Source organism: Orcinus orca, chromosome 3 (genome assembly GCF_937001465.1).
Source record: "Orcinus orca chromosome 3, mOrcOrc1.1, whole genome shotgun sequence".
In the NCBI taxonomy this organism is placed as follows: domain Eukaryota; kingdom Metazoa; phylum Chordata; class Mammalia; order Artiodactyla; family Delphinidae; genus Orcinus; species Orcinus orca.
This window is the reverse complement of record NC_064561.1, coordinates 19,576,783-19,590,767: the sequence shown is the minus strand read 5'-3', so window position 1 is coordinate 19,590,767 and position 13,985 is coordinate 19,576,783. Positions and strand designations below refer to the sequence as shown.

Here is a 13,985-nt window from a genome sequence, read left to right as displayed (position 1 = left end):
ACTCAACTACTGTGCTTAGAAATGGATGGATAGACACAAGGCTGGCTGGCTGGCTGGCTGGCTAGGTGGATGGATGGAAGGATGGATGGATGGATGGATGGATGGATGGATGGATGGATGGATGGATGGGCCGATGGATGTTAGGTCACTCAGACAGTTGCCCAAGCTAGATCTTGAATGGAACTCACCACTCCTGGATCTGAGAAAATCTTAGTCCCTTAGAAGGGAAGCTCCCTTCTCATCTCTCTGTGAATATGGGCCCCAACTCAGGCTCCAAGGTCCTGTAAAGAGAAATAAGCTTCTCAAAGACTCCCTAAGACCCCTGTCTGGGTTTCAGGGACTCTACAACAGACCTCATGTTATCATCAACTTCCTGATCCAGAAGCCCAACTGTGATATATTTCCTCTCCCTCCCACCCTCCCAACACCAATTGTCCTGCCCAAGTATCCCTGGGATGCATCTTCTCCTCTCCATCCCTCTTCTTCCCACTTAGATTCAGACCTCATCCTCTCTCACCTGGACCATCTCATCACCCTTTTAACCGGTCTCTCTGCTTCCAGACTCACTCCCTTTGACACATCCGAACCCCACACACCTGGGACCATTCTAAAATGCAGACCAGGCCCTGCCCCATCTGGCCAGGGGCAGATTCTCTCAGGCTCACATCCTGGATCTGTGGTCTTGGACCCTCCACAATTCAGCGCTACATAGCTTCTCTGGGTTTGTCTTCTGTTGCTTCCTCCATCACACACTCCCTCTCCTCTAAATGCCCCTCAAGACACACAGAGAGACCCATAGACACTCAGATGCAAGGCAAGGCTGAAGGGTGTTTGTGTTACTCCTTGCAGAGTACTGTCAGGCCAAGAAGGAGGGAAAGGGGCCAGAGCCATGGAATCTCTGGGGACCCTGGGAATGAGGTGCCTGAGTGGCATCAGGGTCTCTGCCTGGGGGCATGGGATGCATCTGTGCCCTCCTTGCTGGGTCTGGATCATGGTTCTAGCTGAGTATCTGTGTGGGGGAGGGGAGAGCCTGTCCACAGACTCCCCCTGCAGAGCTGACGATTAGCAATTAACCGGGAGGAATCTACGGGGGTGAGGTTAATTGGGGAACAGAGGGAGGGCAGCTAGGGTTCCAGGGACTTTGCCCTTGACCCGAGGGTATAAAGAAGAGGATCCCAGGTTCTCCTCAGGCCCCTAGGGCTTCCCTGAGCATCTGAGCAGGAGCTGAAACACAGAACACCAAGGTGAGTCCAGGGTCCCCACATCCCAACCCCATCCCCAACCCTTAGTAGGAAACAGGCTCCTCACCTCTGTCCTTACTGTGCCTCTGTTTCCTGTCCCATATAACATCTCAGTCCCAGCCCAGCCTGGCTCACTGCCCCAGAGTAAAACGGACTCATGCTCTTCCAGAGCTTGGAATTCAGCTCTGCATGCCCCACAACCCCACAGCCAGGGCCCTTGGAATAAGGTTGGGGGTGAAGGGTGGGGTGCTGAAGCAGACTGGGGCACTCCCACCCCAACAGCCGGGAACTCCTGTGGCAATTCAGGGGCAGCTAAAGCAAGTCAAGGGCTTCCCAGACTTGGGGACAGGATGGGGGCCCTCCTTAACTAAACAAGTCCTGGTCTGAGCCTCATTCATGGCAGAAAGGCCCATCAGTGCTTGTTTATTGCTGGGGGCTAAGGGTGGATGGGGAAAGAAGTTCATTTGTGAGGATGAACCCCTGTGCCCCAGGGGCACTCTCATGACACCTGTATCTGTCATTAGAACACTTGCTCCCATTGCCATGTTCCATCTATTTGAGGGATTATTTCATTGACATCTGATTCTCCACTAGACTTTGAGCTTCCTGGGGGAAGGAGCTGCATCTGTACTTAGCCAGCTGTACCCCAGCATCAAGCTCAGTGCCTTAGATAGAGTAGATGCTCAATAAATACTTGCTGAATGAATGAGTGAATGAATCCCCAAATCTGTGCTGAGACCTGAGTGTGCAGCTCTGGGTGTGTGTGTGTGGGGTTGGAGGGTGTGCTTCGCTGGAGGTATGTTTGTGATCACACACCATGGGTGTTTGCGCACGTGAGTGTATGGGTGTGGGTGTGGAGGGATGGGTGTGTGTGTGTGAGTTTCCAGGACACAGCAGTTCTCACTCAGTGTTGCTGTGCCCCTGATGTGCAGGGCCCACAGTGTGTACCCAGGATGATGTCCTACGGAGAGAGGCTGGAGAGCCGGGCTGTCTCCCCACTCCCAGTCTGTGGGGGGCACATGACGTGTGGGGCGGCGTTTGCCTATGTGCCCAGCCCACAGGGTGAGTGCTGCTCCCACCCCTGGACCCTGCTTGCCCTCAGTTGCCCACGTCCTGCCCCGGTGGGGAGGCCTCCACCCCTCTGCCCACCCCTCCCAACCTCCCCAGGACCTGGGGCCTCAGGGAACTGCTGACCAGCCTCGCTCCCCAGTCCTGCACAGGATTCCAGGGACCTCAGCCTATGCCTTCCCCAGCCTGGGCCCCATGGCCCTCGCCGAGCAAGGCTGCCCCTACGGGGAGGTTCTGGAGCACCATGACCCGCTGCCTGCCAAGCTGGCCCAGGAGGATGAGCAGAAGCCAGGTGGGCCTGGGTCGGGGTGGCAGGGGTGTCGGCAGTCACTGGCAGAGCCCTCCAGCCACTGTGCTCATGACTGGCCCCTCTCCAGAGCCTGGGTTGGCCCAGAAGCTGTGCCGGGCTGGCTTGACGCTCCTCAAGGTACCACTGATGCTCGTCTTCCTCTACCTCTTCGTCTGCTCCCTGGACGTGCTCAGCTCAGCCTTCCAGCTGGCCGGAGGTAGGGGAACAGAACCAGAGGAATTATAGAAACAGAACCTGCAGGAGATATATAGAGATCTATGATTTATTGCAAGGAATTGGCTTACGTGATTGTGAAGCACGCTGGGCCTCTTGGGCAGAAGCCAATACTGCAGTGCACAGGTGGAATTTCTCCTTCCCCAGGGAAGCCTCAGGGGAGAGGTAGGGCGGAGGGGAGGGGACCAGGGAAGGGTTTTGAAGGGTCTCGGACAACGCTGGCTCATGCTCCCCAGGGAAGGTGGCTGGCGACATCTTCAAGGACAATGCCATCCTGTCCAACCCGGTGGCGGCGCTGGTGGTGGGGATCCTCGTGACCGTGCTGGTGCAGAGCTCCAGCACCTCCACATCCATCGTGGTCAGCATGGTCTCCTCCGGCTGTGAGTAAGCCCACCAGGGCCAGGGAAGGAGTTGGGGGCTGGGATGCTGGACGTGCGGCTGGGGTGGGGTGGGAAGAGCAGGACTGGGGGCAGGGGCCGCGGGCAATGGGCAGCTCTGGTGTCTCCCACTCTGTTCTCCAAAGCATGGCCTGGAGTCTCAGCCAGGAGGGGCGCCCCAGGAGCTGGGAAGGGTGGCAACTAGGGAGTACAGCCTCAGGAAGGCTCACCTTCATGTCACCACACAGTCACTCATTCCATCAATCAAGGGAACAGAACCAGAGGAATTAGAGAAACAGAACCTGCGTGAGATATATAGAGATCTATAATTTATTGCAAAGAATTGGCTTACGTGATTGTGAGGCAGGCTGGGCCTCTTGGGCAGAAGCCAATACTGCAGTGCATAGGTGGAATTTCTTCTTCCCCAGGGAAGCTTCAGTTTTGCTCTTAGGGCCTTTAATCTCATGAGATGAGGCCCACCCAGATTATTGAGGTTAATCTTTTCTCAAGGTCAATTGATGGTTGAGGCAAATCCATCCACAAAACACCTTCACAGCAACATCTAGGTTAGTGTTGGACTGAATAACTGGGTACTAGCCAAGCTGACACATGAAAGTGACATCACACTTGTGTACACATGTGCACACACAAGCACAGAGACACATTTGAATTTAGGACCCGTGCCCTCGTGGACATGCACCCACACACTCGTTCACATATACACAGGTGCAGTACACATATGTGAACATCAGTTCACATGTACGCACACATGTAAACACACAGCATGTGCCTCCATGTACCTGTGATGCTGAGGCCGAGCAGAGTCAGCAGCATGGCAGGAATGCCTGCTGGGGGCTGGGATGAGGGCAGTGGGTCTGACAGGAGAGGTTGTGGGGCAGGAGCTGGGTGGCCCTTATCCAGTTAGTTAAGAGGCACCCTCTTCTACCAGTGCTGGAGGTAAGCTCTGCCATCCCCATCATCATGGGCTCCAACATCGGCACCTCCGTCACCAACACCATCGTGGCCCTGATGCAGGCGGGGGACAGGACTGACTTCCGGCGGTGAGGGGGTGGAGCAGTGAGGGGCCTGTCCTTGTCGGGGGAGGGTGGTCCCAGACACCAGGAGACCCCAATCTGAGTGCATCCTGGCTCCAGCCTGCCCTGCAACGTGGCCTCCCTGCCCAGGGCCTTCGCGGGGGCCACAGTGCACGACTGCTTTAACTGGCTGTCAGTTCTGGTCCTGCTACCCCTGGAGGCTGCCACCGGGTACCTGCACCACATCACTCGACTTGTGGTGGCCTCCTTCAACATCCGCGGCGGCCACGATGCCCCTGACCTGCTCAAGATCATCACAGAGCCCTTCACTAAGCTCATCATTCAGGTGGAGGCAGGGCTGTCATGGGGTGGGGGCTGGGGGACTGTAGGACCCCACCCTCACTCCCCCCTCCCACACCTTGCCCACAGCTGGACAAGTCCGTGATTACCAGCATTGCCACGGGGGATGAGTCCCTGAGAAATCACAGTCTTATCCGGATCTGGTGCCACCCAAACCCCATGGAGGTGAGTCCCAGGTCTGGCTTCAGTGAGAAGACTCCTTCTCCAGACAGCTGACTGCCAGTGTCGTCTGTTCAAAAGCTCTATGTAGACCTAGGGGATCATTTACCCTGGGAGGACAAACATGGGGCACTTTTGCGGTGATACTGTGCCTAGGGCAGATGTTGCTACACCCTGCCAGCCTCACACCAGCTTCAGGCAGCCATTGCCAATCAATTAGAGTTAGCATGTCATCGATCCAGCCCAGAGATTGGTTCTCAAAGTGTGGACCAGTGGCACACATACCACCTGGGAACCCATTAGAGATGCAAACTATCCGGCCCTTTCCTAGACCCACTAAATCAGAAAAAAACAGGTGGAGCCCAGCAGCCTACATTTCAACAAGCCCTCTAGGCCTGTTCCATGCTCAAGTTGAAGAACCACTGATATGGCTCAACCCTGTCGTTTCATAGGTAGAGAAATTGGCTCCAAGGGGCTAAGAAACTCTCCAGAGCTTGTCCTACCGCTTCAGGGCCCCAAGCGCAGGTCTTGCAATCTAGGGCTCTCTCTTCTCCCGGGTGCCAGGGGGGTTAACGACTCACTTCTGCCGTGTTTGGGGGCCCAGGTAATGTGCGGAGGTGGGCGGGGAGAGGATGCCTGGGAAAAATAGGACCAACAGGAAATTGGTCCAGGAGCAGGACAAGTGGGCCATGGAGACCTCACTGGAGACACAACAGCCACTTGTACTGATATTGGGCTCCTTCCCCTGGAGACTCCCACAGGCCGGTGTCCCTTTGTCCTGCTGCACTCTTCCTGCTGCTTTCTGGCTTCTAATGCCTGGAATGAGGCTCCGTTTGGATCAGTTGGACACTCGTGGACCAGCCATTACACCAGGCTAACATGGAAGCTAACTATTAGCACACTTTCTCACTCAGCCATAAAAAGGAAAATGCTTCATCAAAACCATAATCCACAGTATTTGCTCCCCCTTGATTATGACATACAAGAAGTAACACCATTTAGAATGAAAGACAAGGAAACCGGAAGCCCAGCACACCCTCTTCACTTGCTACTTGATGTTCCCAGACTTTATCCCAGTGTGAACAGAGAACATTCTTTCAACTGGCCCTGCAAGGTTCCTTTGCATCTGAGTGGCACACAGCTCCAGCTCAGTCCTTCTGAGTGTTCAAGGCAGTTTGACATCAAAAAGCCCATGCAGACAGCTTTCACGCTGGCTTTGTGACCCCTCTAACACATCTCTCCTTCTCATGAGCACTCTGGGCCCTCTCCAAGCTCTCTGAATGGCCAAAATCCCCTCTGCTTCACAGCAAAACCTGAAAGAGACCAAAGTCACACACTTTGAACTTCACAGAAAGCAAGCTGTGGAAGGGAACTCCTCAGCCGTGGCGATCCTCGAGTCCTCTGAAATCCCTGCTGCCTGCCTGCAGCTGCATTCACCTGGTCTCCCCTTGAAGGATGCACCGGCAAATGTAGCTCTCACCCAATGGAATCCTCAGTGATGCTGGTCCTGAGGCCAAGGGACTGGAAGCAACCCACCCAAGTTCACTGGGCTGGGGCTGTCCTCACTGGTTCCTCCGCTGAGCCTGCTACCACTCGCCTGAGCACTGTTTTCTCGTCCCAGCTCTCCCGGGAAACCTTCCCTTGAGAGCAGGGTCCAGACTGGATTTCCTTGGCTTGGAGAGTAGCTGGGGGTGGGATGTGAGCTCCCTGTTCTGGCCCTCTCTCTGGGACAGTCCCCTTTGGAAAGTGGCTCACTCAGCCACGTGCACTGGCAGCTCCTGCACTGAAGACTCACGTTTTTCCTCTGGCCACCGAGTCTCCTGTGGCCCCTTCCAACCTGTTCTCATTGCTTCCAGCTTTCACCAAGCTAGGCCCAACCTCGCCTAAGCCAGCCTCCAGGGCACCTATGTGACTGACAGTCTGGGGTTTTCCAGATGGTGAAAGAAAAACCAGAGGCAGTGTTTGTTAGCATCCTAACAATTCTTGATGTTCCAGGGTCCTGACACTGTCCTGGGAATTACCTTCTTGTGTGGTCACAGTGTGGATTGTCAACCCTATGTACCTGGTTTAAACCAGCTTCTTTTGAGGACTTGCATCCTGGGAGACAGGGACTGTCACAACCCCATTTTAAACAGGTTCAGACAGGCTTGTCCAAGTCTATGTGATTGAGGTAGGACAAAAATCCTGGTGGAATCTGGAGCCCACACTCTTGACTCTCCATTTCGCTGTCCCTTCCAGATGTATATCCCACCATAGGTGTCCATTTCCCACTCTGCCTATCAGGCGTGAATGCCACCAGGTGACCACAGCCACTTGAGAACCTCCAGGGGTGGTAGGTGTGGCCGTAAAAAAAATCAATTCTCCTCTCTGCCACCAGATGGCGCTGCTAGCAGAGCACTCACACTCTGCTTCCAGAAAAGCAAAGACCCTAAAACACCTCTTCTCCTGGAGGGGAGACTACTGCGCACACCCACATCCTGCACGGTTTTCCCCAGGGGAAGGATTCTTGGAGCCCACATCCCTCTGTGAGCTTAATCATATGCTTCAGTTCCCAGAAGTGTCTCCTGAATTTGGGTTGTCTCTGCAAGCACATGAATCCCAAACTCTTTCTTCCCAGATTCCTCACAACTAGCCCCTGGGGAGAAGTGGGCAGCATTATGGACCTCATGCTTCAGACAAAGAAACTGAGGCTTAGAGAGGTTATGTGTTTTGTCCAGTGTCACACAGCAGGGAGTGCTCAGCTGGGGTTGAGCCCAGGGCTAAGGCACCCCCTCCACATGCCCCTCCCTCTCCTCCACCCCCACCTACCCCAGGCCCAGGAGGGATGGGCATATCCTGGGGCTATGCCCCAGACCCTGGGCCTGGCAGCTCTTTATCTAGGCTGGAGCTCCCACCTTCCCCTCTGCTGGCCAGGGAAACCCCAGGGCCTGCTCCTTCCCCTCCCGTCTCTGCCCACCCAGCCTGGCAATGCAGTTGACCCCCTCTCTGCCACTCTTGCTGCCTCCACACTCCTCTCTTGCACTTTAGGGTCTCTGGACTGGCCCTTTGAGCTCAGCCAGGGCCACATAACCCCAGGCAGGAAGGTCAAGTTTCCAAACCTCAGAAGTCCTAGCCCCTAGCCTTGCCCTGCCCCGACATTGTCAGCACTGAGTGGGACCCCAGTGGAGCTCCTCTCCTCCTCTTCCAGCCTCCCCAGGTCCCAGAGAACCCTCCCCCAAGAGACCCCTAGACCCAGTGCAGTGCAGGATGGTCCACCAAGTTCCTTCCCAGCAGGGCCAGGATCTTCAGGCATGTCTGCAGGAGCCATTGATCCTGACCTAGGAAGTCAACCCGTACTCATACACCATGTGATACTAGATAGGCCCAGGGAAGGAGGGGGTCTAATCCTTATTTGGAGGCACAATTTATCGAAGGCTTGTCATGATCTAAGCCCTGTCGTGAGTGCTTCACACATATTTCCTCCTGTAACCTTTGCAACAGCTCTTTTCTTTTCCTGCTTTAGAGAAAACAGGCTCAGTGAGGCGGCATGACTTGCACAAGGTAGCTGAGATAAAAGCAGGATTTGAACTCAGATCTGCCAGACAGCAAACACCCGGCTGTCTCCCAGTTACCACCACTTTCCCAGCCGGCTTTTCCAATCAAGCCCATCAGAGACTATTTTCTCCTGGTTTCTCGGCCTGCAATTCTGGCCCAGGCTTGAGGATGCCCCAGGGCCCTGGTATGGCCAACTGGGTACACAGAGGAGCACGCTGCCCCCCTCAAGGGAGTACATGCCATTAAAATAAACCCCGATTTAAAGTCAGGTGCCATAAATGGTTCTTATCTCTAACACACATTTGTTTTTAAATGACACAGATTAGAATAAAACATAAAGGAGCTGTAAATCCAAGTGCCAGCACCACGCCTGAGCCCTTACCCTCAGCACCCAGGAAGGTCAGAGGGGTGTGAGATGGAGACCCCACAGGGGGAATGGGACCAGGGTCCATATCAGCTCCCAGAGGAGGCAGATGGTGGTGACGGGGAGAAGCTGTGACTCTTTCATTTTGCCTGGGGCCCAAGGAGTAAGGGCCCCTTTCTGCCGCTCAAGTCCTCCTTTGTGACATGGCTTCTTCCTAGCCAAGCCTGGCCCACTCTCTACTTTCACTGATGGGACCCTGGGGGAAAGGTAAGGAGCCCAGGTTGCATTTTTAAAAAGAACTCCTTACGGAATTCCCTGGCAGTCCAGTGGTTAGGACCCTGCGCTTTCATTGCTAGGGGCCTGGGTTTGATCCCTGGTCGGGGAACTGAGATCCCACAGGCTGTGCCAAGGAAAAGAAAAAAACTCCTTAACCCAAGAAGGCTACAAATGAGTGGTTCCAGACTGGCCAGACTGGCCTTCACAGAATTGTAAAGTATGTCTTAAAGTGGTTGCCAACATTTACAGATTGGGAGATTTTATCTAAACCTTCAGAGTTGTGGTTTCTCTTGTAGAATCAGGCCCTTTGGCTAAGCTGGGCTAAATCCCTGGACAGTGACAGTGTCCTGGAGCTGAGTAGCTGCTGCCCCTTTAGGCCCAGGACACTCCCCACCACCCCCACGCAAGGCTGAGCCCCTCACTTAGGCTACCTGCTTGTCCTGGGCCTTCTGATTTAAGGGCCCTCTCCAGGAACCCCCTCCTCTTCACCGATAGTAGGTGGGGGAGGGAAGAGATGTTGGTCCTGGGCCCTCTGCTCCACCCCCTCCAGATAAGGAATTGAGCAAGAGGAAAACAGAACGTGGGCTACGTGCCTGAGGGGAGAGGACAGGGCAAGGATGCTGGTGAAGAGGAGGCCCTGAGACAGGGATTGATAATAAAAGATGGGGAAGGGAGAGTTTTCAGAAGAAGTGGGCCATGGTCAGCAGCCTCCAATGCCAAGGAGAGGTAGAAGAAAACATGGACAAGACACCATCAGATCAGGAGGCCCCTGCGGGCCCCCGTGAGAGCCAGATCAGTGGGTTGATGGGGCTGAATATTCTGAGGGCCGACTACAGCCAGATTCTCCTGTGGCAGATATTTTCAACTCCATTTCATCATTGGAGGAAACAGACTCAGAGAGGGCAAGCAAAGCATTCAGGGGCATGTAGTCAAGAGGACCATCTGGGGCTTCCCTGGTGGCGCAGTGGTTGAGAGTCCGCCTGCCAATGCAGGGGACACAGGTTTGTGCCCCGGTCCGGGAAGATCCCACATGCCACGGAGCGGCTGGGCCCGTGAGCCATGGCCGCTGAGCCTGTGTGTCTGGAGCCTGTGCTCCACAATGGGAGAGGCCACAACAGTGAGCAGCCCGCGTACCGCAAAAAAAAAAAAAAAGAGGACCATCTGTATCCCCTCCATCCCCCATCTCTCCCTAACCGCTACCTTAGCCCCCATCCCAGGCTGCATTTTCCTGAATTCTCTAAGTCACTCTCCTCTTAATCTAGGTTCCCTCCCGCAGGCCCAGGGCAGAGGCCAGTACCAGCCGGATGCTCGGAAATGCCACCATGGAGAAATGTGAGTACCTGCAGCGTGGGAGATGTCTGGCATGGCAGGGCAGAGTCTGGCAGAGGCAGAGCCATCTCCCACCTGGCCACTGCTGCTTCCAGCCCCAGAAGGACAGCTGTCAGCCAGCCCAGCTCTTGGGCTTGGGTCTGGCCCTGCTCTAGAGGTTGAAGAGACATGAGGCAAGGCCTTTGGCTCTGAGCCCAAGAGGGTGGCAAAGGTTGGGGGCTAGGAGCTGGATTGAGGGGGTCAGCTCTCAGAAGCTTGATACCACTACCACCACCCTCCCGCAGGCAGCCACATTTTCGTGGACACAGGCCTGCCTGACCTGGCTGTGGGGCTCATTCTGCTGGCTGGCTCCCTGGTGCTCCTGTGCACCTGCCTCATCCTCCTCGTCAAGATGCTCAACTCTCTGCTCAAGGGCCAGGTGGCCAAGGTCATTCAGATGATTATCAACACTGGTGAGCCTCAAGCAGTGGGTGGGCAGGCCCCAGGATGGGCCCTTCTGGATCTTGCTGAGTCCTGCCACTGCCTTGGTGTGTGATCTGGGTAAAGCCCTACCATCTCTGAGCCTCAGTTTCCCCATGTGAACAAAGAAGAGATTGGACGAGGTGATTTTTGAGGCCCCTGAGGTGCTGACAGCTGGGGATCTGTGGCTGCTTCCGGCTGTGGTTCCATTCTAGCAGGTGGCTCCAAAGAGATTCTCAGAGGCCATTGTTTGATTCAGTTAATAGTCATTAAGCCCCTACTGTATGCCAAGCATGGCCTGGTGCCAGGGATACAGAGGTGAGCCACACAGAGATGGCTCCTGCCCTCAGGGGGCTCACAGCCCAGAGGGAGAGACAAGCAATAAAAAAGTGATCGAGGGGGGATAAATTCAGACAGAGCAGTAACTGCCAAGGAGAAAGCAAAACACAGCAAATAGAATATGGAAGAGGCTGCTTTTGATGGGTGGTCAGTGGCTTCTGTGCAGAGGTGACATTTGAGCAGGGACCTAAATGTGGAGCAGTCAGATGTGGCTGAAGAGCTTTTCGGGTGGAGGGAACCTACCCGAAAGTGCAAAGGCTCCAAGGCAGGACTCAGCTGGGCAGGACTGTGGCACAAAAAGGTGGCCAGCAGTGTGGTGGGAGCTCAGTGAGGTGGAGAGAGGTAGGGAGAGGTCAGCGAGGTAACAGGGACAGAGCAGGTCCCAGGCTGCACTCAGAGCCTAGACTTTATCCAGGCTAATAGGGGCACTTGGGGGTTTGGGCAGGGCAGTGATACCATCTGACTTTCATTTAAGCCTCATTTTGAGCTTTTGGGACACTGCCTGGCACTGGCAAAGGCAGCATGACAAACGCCGGAATAAGGGGCATCCATGGATCTATGGGAGCTCAGAGGAGGGAGAAGCAAAGTCTGCCCAGGGGCTGGGGTCAGGGAGAGCTTTCCAGTGGCAGTGATATCCACGCTGAGTCCCGAGGATGAATATTTAGGAGGAGGATGTCCCAGGCAGAGGGAACAAGGGAGCAAAAGCATGATAGAAGCAGGCTGAGAAGGGCCTTTAATCCAAGATCAAAGAGGACCAGGAAAAGCCACCGCAGTCGAGCAGGGGACTGACAAGGTCCCACTTGGAAGCTGACATGGATTCCTCCTCCCAAAGGAAAGTCCCCGCCCCCTCCCAATGCCCTCCCACTGACCCTACTGGGACCGTTTGCTCGCAGACTTTCCCACCCCCTTCACCTGGGCCACAGGCTACTTTGCCATGGTGGTGGGCGCTGGCATGACCTTCGTTGTCCAAAGCAGTTCTGTATTCACCTCGGCCATCACCCCACTCATCGGTAAGTCCCTACGCCGAGGCAGGGTCAGGTGGGGCAGGGCTGACAGGAAAAGGGCTGAAGGAAGGAGCTGGGGAGACCATGTCCTCTCCTCTACCCCCAGGCCTGGGTGTGATCAGCCTTGAGCGCGCCTACCCACTCACACTGGGCGCCAACATCGGCACCACCACCACGGCCATCCTGGCTGCACTGGCCAGCCCCCGGGAGAAGCTGTCCAGTGCTTTCCAGGTGCGCTTGGGAGAGTAACCCTGGCCAGAGGCAGGACAGGGCTAGGACTGGTGCCTGGAGCCTGACCCAACATAGGACAACACGTACAAATTAGTTTTTGACTGCCTACTACGGGCCACCTGCTATGCCAGACTCTATGGGAACCATACGGGCAAAGTATACCTGGTGCTGCCCTCAAGACCTTAGTGTCTAACAGGGGAGAGACATTACTGAGAGCCACACCAATCAAACAAGAGTGAGAGGGATTTGTACTCTGAGGAAGGGGTGCTGGCTCAGTTTGGGGGATCAAGGACTGGGGGGGCAGACAGCAAAGGGGTTGCTGTTCTAGGAGCAAAGGAGTAACTGATAAGCCAGGATGTTGCCCACTCAGAAGGCCAGAGCTCCTGAGCCAGAAACTGATGTGAATCTTTTAGCTACTGGATCTGGGCAGGATCTGCTGGGGAATTCCTGAGAGGGAGATCAGTGGGGGAAATGTGGAGAGTTCAGGGCAGCAGTTATTTACCTACTGGTCCAGAAGTGTTTCAGTATTTTACTGGGGGAATGTCAGCCCTAAGTGCTGACTTTCCTGCTGCCCAGACCCTGTAGGGCCACTGTTATCTATCCTGACTCAGGAGCTGGCACCCCTGCCCACCTCCACCCCTCCGCCCTCTCCCCTGCAGATTGCCCTCTGCCACTTCTTCTTCAACATCTCAGGCATCCTGCTGTGGTACCCAGTGCCCTGCACGCGCCTGCCCATCCGCATGGCCAAGGCGTTGGGCAAACGCACTGCCAAGTACCGCTGGTTCGCCGTCCTCTACCTCCTCCTGTGCTTCCTGCTGCTGCCGTCGCTGGTGTTTGGCATCTCCATGGCAGGCTGGCAGGCCATGGTAGGTGTGGGCACACCCTTTGGGGCCCTGCTGGCCTTCGTGGTACTTGTCAGCATGCTGCAGAGTCGCAGCCCCGGGCGCCTGCCCAAGTGGCTGCAGACATGGGACTTCCTGCCCCACTGGATGCACTCCCTGCAGCCCCTGGACCACCTCATCACCCGCGCTACCTTGTGCTGTGCCAGGCCCGAGCCCCGCTCACCCCCGCTGCCTGCCAGGGTCTTCCTGGAGGAGCTGCCCCCTGCCACACCCTCCCCCCGCCTCGCGATGCCCAATCACAACGCCACCCGTCTCTAGGCTCCAGCCCAGACTGCTGCCTGGAGTCAGGAAATGCCTGTGCCTGGTGCCCGGGGTAGAAGGGCAGAGGGGTGTGTCTGTGTACTCTGGGCATGAACCTGTCCTTGCACAGGTCCTCAGAGGTCTGGGCTTTTGTAACTGAGAGACAGTGTTATGTGCACATGTGGGCATGTTGGGGTGAGCCTGTGTGACAGCCTGCATATGCGTACTGATGCACCTGGGGGTGGAGTGAGGGGGTGCGTGCCAACTGCATGTTACTTGGGTATGGTTTGAGTCCTTTGCACATGTGTTTGGAGACCTGCACTGTGTCCTTGTGCACACACAACTCTGACTGGGCTGGGTGGGAGTAAGGGTGAGTCTGAGTTCATGACCTACAGCTGTTTGCTCGCGCACAGATGTGGGAGCCTGAGTCGCTGGCTGAATTCTCGCCCCCTCCCTGCCACCTTCCTTCCTCCATGATACCATTCTCCTCATCCTCACCCAGGTTTTCTGTATCATTGTTACAACCCTCTTCCCCAACACTGTTT

General features: G+C 55.6%; 1 protein-coding gene across 2 annotated transcripts; it reads left to right on the top strand.

The window, feature by feature from the left end:
• Positions 1 to 1,055: 1,055 nt before the first annotated feature.
• SLC34A1 (solute carrier family 34 member 1) lies at positions 1,056 to 13,985 on the top strand. 2 transcript variants are annotated; one of them, XM_004284809.3, is made up of 13 exons: positions 1,056 to 1,244; positions 2,174 to 2,303; positions 2,452 to 2,601; positions 2,687 to 2,815; positions 3,069 to 3,212; positions 4,159 to 4,270; positions 4,394 to 4,589; positions 4,673 to 4,768; positions 10,199 to 10,268; positions 10,550 to 10,717; positions 11,957 to 12,073; positions 12,174 to 12,298; positions 12,958 to 13,985. In XM_004284809.3, the coding sequence occupies exons 2-13, from the start codon at positions 2,195 to 2,197 to the stop codon at positions 13,456 to 13,458; spliced, it is 1,917 nt and encodes a 638-aa protein (XP_004284857.1). In that variant the 5' UTR covers positions 1,056 to 1,244; positions 2,174 to 2,194; the 3' UTR covers positions 13,459 to 13,985. The 2 variants fall into 2 exon arrangements, with proteins under 2 accessions (XP_004284857.1, XP_033270775.1); XM_033414884.2 differs by having other exon boundaries at positions 2,150 to 2,303.

What these genes read in the sequence shown, in the direction of transcription:
- SLC34A1 (XM_004284809.3), top strand. Translation starts at nt 2,195, where the DNA reads ATGATGTCCTACGGAGAGAGGCTGGAGAGCCGGGCTGTCTCCCCACTC. An exon ending in AAATGCCACCATGGAGAAAT is followed by an intron (nt 10,269 to 10,549) that starts GTGAGTACCTGC and finishes ACCCTCCCGCAG; the next exon opens with GCAGCCACATTTTCGTGGAC. An exon ending in TCAGATGATTATCAACACTG is followed by an intron (nt 10,718 to 11,956) that starts GTGAGCCTCAAG and finishes GTTTGCTCGCAG; the next exon opens with ACTTTCCCACCCCCTTCACC.